Source organism: Grus americana, chromosome 5 (assembly GCF_028858705.1).
Source record: "Grus americana isolate bGruAme1 chromosome 5, bGruAme1.mat, whole genome shotgun sequence".
Taxonomy (NCBI): Eukaryota; Metazoa; Chordata; class Aves; order Gruiformes; family Gruidae; genus Grus; species Grus americana.
The window spans coordinates 60,753,054-60,764,138 of record NC_072856.1 but is presented as its reverse complement, the minus strand read 5'-3'; the positions used below and the strand labels follow the sequence as shown (position 1 = coordinate 60,764,138).

Here is an 11,085-nt window from a genome sequence, read left to right as displayed (position 1 = left end):
GATACCAATGCAAACCTTTTCATCAAAGATTCACCTGCACAAAACTTTAAAACTTTTCTTTTTTATTACCTAAACAGCAGGGCTGAGATGGGGGAGAGGGAAGGGAAGCAGCAGTGAAACTTACCCTCTGAGCTGGGCTACCTGAGCGGTTTGCACAAAGAGCCCCTGAGCTAAACACTCCTGCAGCCACCTCCGCTTCCCAGACCGGCAGTGTGTCAAATGCAATTGCTGTGGCCTTTGACACCTTAGGAGCATGAGAATAGCCACTGAAATCACTTCTTTCTGTCTTGGACTGCAATTTTTTGACTCATTCTCAATTAAGTTGCTGTCCACTCTCCTCTTGAGGGAAGGCTGCATAATGTGTTTCTGTTTATCCTCTGTCTGCTTAAAGTCCTTGGGCTGTTTGGAAGAAGGTGGTTGGGGCAGAGAGGTATGGTCCTCTTTAAAAAAAATAATTAAAAATAAAGCACCAATTTTTCTTTTTGGTGGGTTGCAATGGCAGGAGAATTTGAGCCAAGGTCTTGCAGGCATCTCTTTCATCTTCTCTGCAGTGTTTTCTTTCTCTCTTTTTTTTCTTCTCATTCTTCAGCTCTTAGAAGTTCTGATGTCAATCTTATCACACCAAATAAACCTAAGCACACATGAGGTGCTACTTGACAAGAATCTAAGGCCTAAAAAGTTGGGTGTGCTGGTTTTGCTTAGGAAGAAAACATAGCTGAAGCTCATAAACTTGCATCTGCTTGTTCTCCTCTCAGACACCCAGAGCACCATTCCCCATTCATTGCATGATCTCCATTAGAAGGATTCCCTTCAGAGAGGTGCATACTATGGTGGGACAACAGAAGGATAAAGGGGCTTTGCCTCCCATACCTTCATAAACAGTCCATATTACCATTATATAAGGCCTTGAACACCCAGGCATAAAAGCATAACCTCTGGCTGAATACAAGCACTATCATAAATCTTGTAAGCTCAGCTCCTGGGGTTTATGGACTGAATCAAACCCAGAGGATTAAACTACTGATTTGATAATTAGCCTGGGATTCAATGATGCTATTTATTATGTTAGGCAAATAAACTATTCACTGTTTAAATGAGTTTTCATGTTCTTTTTCACACCTGGGAGTCAAGTGAAACATTAAGAAACAGCTCTTGCCTGTGGAGGTAAAAAATGCATGAAGGGAAACAAGAAAGCCATTTGCTGCGATTTTACTAATAATCATTTTGGGTGTATAAATATAGCAGCTCGCCAAGCCTTTGTCCACCAGAGCAGTGTTTGTGCAATAGCTCAGCTTTATTTTAATTTTTGCAGAATAGCTCTTCGGAGACTTGAGGAGAAAGATGGTTTGGTATTTAAAGCCTTGACTTGAGACTCAGGAGAGTCTGCCTGCACAGATCAATGTATTTCTCTTTCTACTTCTGCTCCCCATATCAGCAGTTTATAAGCTCTTTGGGGGAAAACATTCAGAAACTTGTTTGCTGTTCAGGATGATGGAACATGAGTTTGGTGGGACCTTGCGCTGGTTTTGGCTGGGATAGAGTTAATTTTTTTCATAGTAGCTGGTATGGGGCTGTGGTTTGGATTTGAGCTGGAAGCAGTGTTGATAACACAGGGATGTTTTAGTTACTGCTGAGCAGTGCTTACACAGAGCCAAGGCCTTTTCTGCCTCTCACCCCACCCCACCAGCGAGTAGGCTGGGGGTGCACAAGGAGTTGGGAGGGGACACAGCCGGGACAGCTGACCCCAATGACCAAAGGGATATTCCATACCATATGGAGTCTGCTCAGCATATAGAGCTGGGGGAAGAAGGAGGAAGGGGGGATGTTGGGAGTGATGGTGTTTGTCTTCCCAAGTCACTGTTCCACGTGATGGAGCCCTGCTTTCCTGGAGATGGCTGAACACCTGCCTGCCCATGGGAAGTGGGGAATGAATTCCTGGTTTTGCTTTGCTTGCGTGCACAGCTTTTGCTTTACCTATTAACTTGTCTTTACTCAACTCATGAGTTTTCTCACTTTTACTGTTCTGATTCTCTTCCCCATCCTGCTGGGGGGGCAGTGAGCGAGCGGCTGCGTGGGGCTTAGCTGCTGGCTGGGGTTAAACCATGACAGACCTCAAGGTGCTAATATGACTGCCCATTAATGTGAAAAAAAAAAAAAACCAAAGAAAGAAGAAAGGAGAACAAGTGGGTGCTGGACAGTGCACAACGGGGGTGTTTTTGTTGCTCTTCGAGGTGGATGCTCACATGTTCCCTGCATGTGGCTGGAGTAGACTGGGAGCTTTGCGCTGCCACGTGCTGGTTATCAGTGCTCTGAGATGTCTGTCAGGCCAGAGGACATTGCTACTGCCTCATAAACCAAGTCCAGCATTTCTGAGCAATGTGTCTTATCTGAAGAAAGAAGATAACAAGTCGGGATTGAAATTCCTCCAGGACTTTGACATCTTGCTTCATGCTGGTGTAGTAGAGACTCACGGCAAGGATCAGCACAGCACAAAATGAGACCCACAGGAGCACAGGCAATCCAGATGATGACCTGTCATCTACTGAACGGTGATGAGGAGAAAAAAGAAAGCAGCATTATTTTAGTGTCATCTTAAACACTTCCCAAATTTGACCCCCTGCTGATGCCTTTGTCCCACTTTTCTGGGAACAGCAGGGTATACAGGGCTCTGGTTGTGAGTACTTCTGTAGGCATCAGTTAAGTGATAGTGAGTCACACCTCCTGATGGAGGGTGGTGAGTATAAAAGATCTCATCTAATGGAGCATTTAAGACTTTAATTATATACAATACGAACAGGATTACCATAGCTAATACATGATCTCAAGTTTCCCTCCAGCAATTTTTTTTTATACCTTTATGCTAAATGTTAAGTTAAAAACTAGGAGAATACTAAGCTACCTCATCTAATTATTTAATGCTCACAAATGTTCCATAAAAGAGAGAAGATCTAGATTTCAGTCCTTTCCCCTGGTAATTCAGCTTGTTTGGGGCTCCTGCTAATTACAGTAAGAACCGAAACGTGGCTCCATTAACCAAGAGGCATATTTAGAAAGCTCTGGCAGGTTTAACCTCTCTCTAAGTGCTAGGTGTGCTAATTACACTGGAACATCCTCTACACATGCTCTTAAGCAGGAGCACACTGTAAACATTTTTCTTGCCTTTAAAATATAGTTCAAGTATGTTTAAAGTGCCATAGGTCAGGCACAGTACCTGTGGGAATCAATGGTCTACATTTAGCTTGGCGACATCCGTGCCCCAGCCCTTGCATGTGTGTATCCATCCATGGGCCTCGGGGATCCAGTTTGATTCAGATCTGGCTGCTCTGTTTGACTGCACGGCCATTGCACAATTGGTATTATTTTATAAAGCACTTTGAGTATTAAACATGCAGTATAAAGCCAAATTCATGCCTGAATAAAAGCCTGTAGTGTGCAGCTATTTTCCTGCCATATGCACATAATCAATAAGGAGATAAAAATGTGGTGTGTATTATTATGGGTAAAGGGCCAACATTAGCTGTAACATATTTAAATTAGCTTCTACTATGAGCCCTGGAATACACACCAGTCAATTAAACTGTCATACAGATGTACAGAGAGGAAGGTAAAAGTCATAAAACCAAGCAAGAAACACATAATAATGTATCAAAAAGTGTATGGGGAAAAGGTAAAATGTTAATAGGCAGTCATTTTATAGCTAACCAGAAACGAAATCAATGTCCCATAATAGATCTGAGTGAATTATTTGCAGAAAATAATTTATTCATTTGAATTTGGCCCTTCATTCTGTTTGCAAATTATCCATGAGCAGACTTCAATTTTTATAAATTTGTTTATTTGACATTATTCTATGAATGGCTTATATGAAGGTATTTAGCCAGGGAATTACTCACCACTTTCTGCTTTTGCAGAGATTTGTGATTTGGAAGTTGGTATTTCCCTTGTGTGATCTCTCACACCACGTGATACAGTTCTCAACTGGGTGACCACCTGCGTGGGTGAAGCATGGGGCCTGGCTGATGAGCATAACTGGTGACAGTGAAACTTTTCCGCAAAAGCTAAGCAGCTTTTCACATCAGCCCTTTTCTACGAAGTGCTTATAACCTTTAGCGAAAGTTACTTTCCATGTGAAATCTCTGGGTGATTTCAAATGCAAACTTGGCTTTTCCTTATATCCTCTTAGTTAGGGAGTATGTTCAGTCCAGGAATAGAAAAAAAATAATGTGGCAGAATAATCCCACCCACAAAATAGTGATGAGCTATGCTCACAACAGGTTCAGCACATCACTACGGTTATGTGCTTAAATGTAAGTTTGCTCTCTTCTAGCTTACAAATAGAAAATTAATGCTTAAATTGGTTAGTTAAGTTGCTTGTTGGAACAGCACACTCAGCCCTAGCCATGTGCCTAGACTAAGAAAAAGGTAGCTCATGTGAGAAAAGCACTGGACTGGGATACAGGAGACTTTGGTTCAGTTCCTGCCTTGGACACACATTTCGACTGTAAACTGAGCGATATTTGGTCTTTGCTTTTCCACCTGGCTCTTTCCTGCCTATAGTCCCTTGTTCCTAGCCCAATAACTGCCTTAGCTGATGCTGCCGTTGGCATGAGCATACAACCAACCCCTCTTCCTGGGCAACAGCAACAGCTAGGGGATGTGGGGACATTTGGTTGGGAGGCCTTTTGGCTCTGTGCGCAGGTGTATACATACACGTATATATGTACCCCTCTCCCCTTACTGCATTGCACGCAGCAGGGGCTGGATGTTGGCCAGGGCCTCTAGAAATGATCACCATCGTAAGAACATCCAGGTATACACATTTGCTTGAGGATCTGTGAGGCTGGCTGGCCTTGAACATCCTTGCAAACAAAAAAGAAAAAAACATTATTTTTATTATTTCTACCCTGCTGCCAGCATATAAATGAATTGTCTCTTCCCCACATATGAAAGTCAGCAGGGAGAACTATTGTTTCGCTTGGGGTGCTTTCCCTGCATATCTTAGTGAAAAACCTGTACCTATTCTAGTGCCATAAAATATATTAATTATATTTAAATTAAAAATGGCTTCAGGGATTTCATTTTTGTTTCCACTATTTGTCTTACTAGATGTCTTGTTTAAAATACTGCACCAGACCTCATCATCACCTTGTGCTTCATATGCTGAGAAGAAAAAGCAACAACCATTAACAGTACGAAATGCTTTGTATGTGGAGCATATATTTGCACAGTGCATCCCAGCCGCCGCAAAGCAAACTCAGGTTAGTGCCATGGATGGCTCACAGTTATAGTGTGAAACTTCAACTTACCCACTACGTAGTCACAGCAGGAAATGGCTAGAAAACAGAATGAAAATGTTCTTACACACCTGGAAAGGCCTCTTTGCAGCAAATGAAAAAGAAAGCAAGCACCAAGCGGTGTCTCTGAAAATTGCCTGTCACCTTATAGATTCTGGGCCACCTCTTACACCGCTTTTGAATGTACAGATTTATGTCAGATGAGGATCTACACACTCCATGCAAACAGGCAGATGTAGGTGCACTTCAGGAAAGTGAGAAAAAAATTATTGTATGTGTGGGTTGAGAGACAGAGATTGCTGCTCTTGCAGGGAGGTCAGGAGTCAGCTCTTGCAAGAAAGACCTCCCTATTCCACATCATTTCTAGAAAGGAAAGGAGATAGACCAGCAGGCTGAGAGAAGAATGAAAGTTAAGAAAGCAAAGCCCACTGTCAGATGCAACTTTCATGCAACAACATCCTGGAACTGCCTCTACTTGGCAGCCGGGGCCGAGACACAATCCAGGATGAAAAGTCCAGAGAACAGAGAAATTTCAGTGGTGCCAGCAGCCTTCATCTTACCAGCCTTTGTGTTAATAATGTGTGGACAAACAGCAAATCATCTAAATCATAGGCTGTTTGCAACAAAGAATATGGTTTGGGACATTTCTCATGTCTTCATGGAAAAAAAAATCAGTCCTCTCTGTCCTTGCAGCTCTCTGGAGCTCAAGCATGGCTGTGCTGAGTTCAGAGCCAGTGGGAGATGGACCTGGTCCCCCTGAGCTGGACTGACTGCAGGATTACCAGTGCTGATGTGGGGGCACAGACTCTGTCAGGGAGCTGACGGAGGTATTAGCTCTCATCAAAATCATGCTCTTGAGTAGTCAGATGAGCTTTGAAGAATTTAGGGCTGACTCACTGAGTCCTCCCTGGGTATGCCCAGGCCATGTCAACAACCTTATCAAGAAACAGGTTTTCCCTCCTGCATTAGGAGGCAACACAAACAACACATTGTAAAACCAATGACAGGTCTGTTTACAGACACATCAGCAGATGCCAACCCTTCTTTTCAGAAGCTGAGCAGCAGTCCAAACAGGTGGCTGACAGAAATTTTACTGTTCTGTCACCTAAGTTTTTACTGACTGATGTATCAAAACCACACAATTTTAGTTCCTTACCAATAAATAAATTTTTTGCTAATTGGGTCAGTTTGTGGAAGTCAGAATGAAACAACAGTTCTTATTTGGTTCTGAAATGTATATAGCACATGCAGAAGTGCACACTGGATCCTTATGTTAGACCTCTGCTTAAGGTCACTCCCAGTTGACCGACCTGCAAACTGTTATTTTGGGTCATGAATGAAAGACCAGAGGTTATGTTAGCTGTATCATTCCTTGGGTGCCCTCGCTGGCCAAAATGGTTACATCCTGGCTGCTTTTAACCCCAGTGGGCCAGCTAGGCTCAGATCTTTACTGTTGTATCCCATGGCATGCATGCTGCTCAGAAACATGGAAGGACTGGCTCCCTCCCAGCCATTACATCCTAGCTACCCAGAATGACATAAGCATGTTAAATTTGATCTATCTGAGATCGTTTTCTACGAGTGGAAGCATTATTCTGGGGTAGACCTGGGGCTCCGTCAAATCTGTGGTCTACAATAGTCCCTGTGGGGTCTGACTCAGGAGTTCACCATGAGAACAGCCCTGAGACTGCTCTAACTTGACCCAGGAGCCTGTCTCCTCCCAGGGCAGGCAGGCAAATGGACCAGATGCAATTCTGCAGAGCACAGTATAAAAAAATCTCTGTCCTCTGCTCTGTGCTGAGTTCAAAATCAGAAATGACATTATCAGAAGGGGAAGCTGATGTGGACAGACAGGGTAAATGTTAAAAAGCTAGAAAGGTCATGCCAAAAGGCTTAATAGCTTTAGCATACCATGTTCAATGACTTCTTCTGGCTCACGAAATCGAACCCTTCTCTCTGCTTTCCGCTTTTCCCCCACAGCTTGGTCCACTGGTGGCCTTTTCCTCAGTATTGAAGGAGGATAGCTACTGTCATATGTCTAAAGAGTTGATCAAAACACAAAACACATGGCCAGTCAAACTGGAGTAATGCATCTGGGTGAAGCTTTGAGCTTTTGTGGCTATGTTACCATGTCCCTCGAAGGACATGATATGAAACACATCTATTTTGACATTTATAGTCAGACCACTGTAATATTTATAGCAAGACAATATGGATATTCCTTCATTGTCATAGATCTTCAGTACTCTAAAGTTGTCTTCTCAGGAAAAAGGTTGGTTAAAGTAATGGACAGCAAAGTATTCAGAAAGAATTTCTCAAATTGGAGTGAACAGTTGCTGAATGTGGCTGTTCAACAGCCCTGGGGTAGATGGACTTAAATGTGATATGAAATATATGAACCATATCATTGGGAACACCTTTGAAATGTTCTTCTCAGCTAAACAGCTCTGTTCTGAATGCAGTGTTGCCATTTCAACAACTGAGACTATGCAGCAATCTTGGGTTTGGACACTATCCTGATGGGTATGAGACAGTAATTTGTTTGCACTTTGATATCACAATTATGTTGTTGCTCTGGTTTTGGCTTGGAAGCCACGCTCAGTCTTTGATAATGGAATCAGATTGCTGTGGATTCTGCCAAATGACAAGAAACAAAGCTGCAGTGATAGTAATCAGTCCCTCTTCTGCATAGGAATGCTTCCACAGTCAGCTCCCCAAAGAGAATCCAAAGCACCTCAGTTCAGAGACACCCGCTGTCCTCTGGAAGTGGAGAGCAGATGGCAAATTTTCTACTTTTCAAAGACCTAAGTGGGTGGCAGAGATTCTCCACATTGTAGTTTTATTTTAAGATCGAATTCATCTTCTCTATCCCTTTCTTCCCCTTCCTTCTGTTCCCCTGTCACCCACTTATTATTTCTTAGATGGTTTGTCACCGGTCACTGTCCCTGCTCCTTTTTTTCCTGCTTGTGTGTCATTTCCCCACTCAGTGATTGCACACTCCTTCCTCCATGTTTTTCTCCCTGCTTTAATCTTTCTGCTCCTCGATGCCTGCTACTTTTGCCCATTTCTAGACTCATATGCCCTTGCCATATACCTTTTCTCTTTGGATGCTTTCCACACACTCACCATTTCACACACCCACTCCTTGGGGTGCAGAAGCAGGATTAAGTCCCATTAACTGCAGTCTAGGGCTGTCAGACCCCAGAGTACAGAGGATAAGTAGGTTTCCCTATGTAGCACACTGGATAATCTCAGAAAGGCACATAACATAGCCAGCAGGAACTGCCACGGAGGGAGGAATGTCTTCAGCTTTGATACCTTCTCCTGAGGGATTTATAAACCAGATTTTGTCTTAACATATCACTGATAAGGATGATTTCTCTGAGCTTGGGATTATACAAACATCCATACCACTGACCAGGGACAGTGCATGTTGGAGCTCTGTGGTTTTAATTCAGCAGCTCAGAAGCTGGAAGACCCAGCCATGGTATTGGAAACGTGGATTCAACTTCTTTCTAGGTCCAAAGGAATATGAAGTCACATCTTTTATAAGCACACCCTCACCACCAAAGCTATGGTGCTCACGTGGGAGCAGGGAATCTCAGTCTCTGCCACTGAAGCCGTCTTGTGTGGCCTGGAATAATTAAATATTCATTGAGCTAAAGAAAGAAAGAATGAAAGAATGACTTTACAGCCTGGTGTTTGGGTACTCCCTTGGGGGTGGGAGAAGTCTGCTCCTATCCTTGCTCCAATTAATACTTAATATGAAATACTTAAATATTCATTGGAGCAGTCACTGGGAACAGGGTCTCTCATCTACTAGGTGAGTACCCTAATCACTCTGCTATAGACACACACACACACACACTTTCTGGCATAATAAATATTTAATTACTCTGTGTAAAATGAAACAGGTTTAGGGAGACACAGCAGAAGATGGCCAACTCAGACTAGCAGTGGTTATAGCCTTATCTGGAAGGGCTCCTATTGTGGCACAGCCAAGGAACCTGAACCTTGTATTTGAAGAGATTTATAACTCCAAGTGTGGCTCTTGTCCATATGAGCTTTTCCAAACACCTAACAGTTACATCAGAAAAGAAAAACATTAAACAATTAGCTGGCTGGGTAGCACCTAGCCAGGGAAGACCTTAAAAAGGAAGTGGCATTTACAATATTTACTAGGCTTTAACAACCTATGGAAATCAAAGCTACAGTGTCAGAAAAAAATTATGCATTTTCCCCTCAGATAGAAACCCAGTGTTAACGTTCCAAGAGCTGGAAAGCTACCAAAGTGCTAGTCAGGAGATTATATGCCCTTAAAAATAACCCATTTGTGAAAAGCTCTGGGCATTGGACACAAGGACTCTGTCACCCATCGAGAGATTACTTACCGGCAGCTCCTCCGCACTAGGATCAGAAGGTGGGGCTGGACATATTTGGGACATGTACTCAGGATGCCAACATGAAGCCTCCCACATGAAGCTTCGGTTGGAAAGTCACTTGCTCAAGAAAGTGAGAAGGACCAGGGGAAAGCGTCTGGAGATCCCTCTGCAGCAAGGACCGAGCAGGCAGTGCCACTGAGCAGATGGGAACAGCAGCGAATGACAGAGGAGTGGAAAGAAGAGTTTCCGCCCTTCATACCAGCATTGGCTTGGGAAGGATGACGTTAGTTGAAATGTACTTGGTAGCCAAAAATAGCATATGGTGATAATACTGATTGTGCAGCTGGAAAGCAGGGCTTTCCTGGCAACTGGAAAGGGGCTGAATGGAGCAAATCACAGATAAACACCTACATATTTATATACGTAAATGTGAAGTTGAGGCTGGTCTTTTTATAATGATTGCTGCGTTTCCATGATCATGTTGATCTACTTTCTAGAAGCCATTCCCAATTTAAAAAATCTTGCAAGTGGGATTGCTTTTAGTCCTTCTCCCATTCAAAATATGTGGGTAAAGCCATCAGGAAATTATATAGATGTAGTGGGATCACATATATCTCCCTCCAGTACAGTTATGGCTTCACTTTATACGTTTTACAAATTAGATCCATTATTATAGTAATAAAGTGGAATTTTAACATTAGACATTTCTACAGATATTGTAATAAGATTATTGATAGAAAGAAAGGTGATTTACTGTTCAAGAGGCTTTAACAGCTCCTTGTCAAATGCTGAAGGCTGGTCATCATCAAATATACAATTTCCCATCAGAAATACCTGCCATGACTGCTGAAATATGGTGGTTTACTGTCTCTACAAGCACAAGCTTGAGCTTTTTTTGTTGTTCTTTCCCCGGAGCTATTTATTTGCTGTGACTTGTCTAAAGTACTCCAGTTTTGTGTTATTTTCCAAGCGGTTGGATGGATTCTCCCATGGAGTGCTCAGACTGGGACCCTCGTTTTGCACCTGCCCTGTGGAGCGAGGGTTGCAAGATGCTTATGTTGGCACTAGGAACCAGAGGGCACAGCAGCTCCATGGGTTTCACTATTTTAATCTTCCCTTCAGGGATTTGGGGAGTGGGTGAGTAGATGGGAAGGGTCAGGATCCTCACCCAGAGAAAACTGGGCCAGCACAGCAGGGAAGGCATCAGCAGCTGATGTGGGGTCAGCAGGCCCCTTGAGCCTTGCTGCCCTCCCGGAGCTCAGCCTCTGCACGGGTCTGCAGGGCTTGCGAGGGCTGCTCTCCTCAAGCCCTTCCCTTTCCAGCTGTGGAAGCAGTGTCAACATGGAGAAGAACACATTTTTCTGGACTAGGGCTCGTTACTGAATGCACCATATCTAAAAGCCACCTGG

At 43.4% G+C, this 11,085-nt stretch overlaps 1 protein-coding gene across 2 annotated transcripts; it reads right to left on the bottom strand.

The window, feature by feature from the left end:
* Positions 1 to 45: 45 nt before the first annotated feature.
* C5H14orf180 (chromosome 5 C14orf180 homolog) lies at positions 46 to 9,920 on the bottom strand. 2 transcript variants are annotated; one of them, XM_054827596.1, is made up of 4 exons: positions 9,686 to 9,920; positions 7,206 to 7,332; positions 5,307 to 5,333; positions 46 to 2,542 (listed from the first exon to the last, which is right to left on the bottom strand). In XM_054827596.1, the coding sequence occupies exons 1-4, from the start codon at positions 9,770 to 9,772 to the stop codon at positions 2,340 to 2,342; spliced, it is 444 nt and encodes a 147-aa protein (XP_054683571.1). In that variant the 5' UTR covers positions 9,773 to 9,920; the 3' UTR covers positions 46 to 2,339. The 2 variants fall into 2 exon arrangements, with proteins under 2 accessions (XP_054683571.1, XP_054683570.1); XM_054827595.1 differs by having other exon boundaries at positions 46 to 2,539; positions 9,686 to 9,903.
* Positions 9,921 to 11,085: the final 1,165 nt, after the last annotated feature.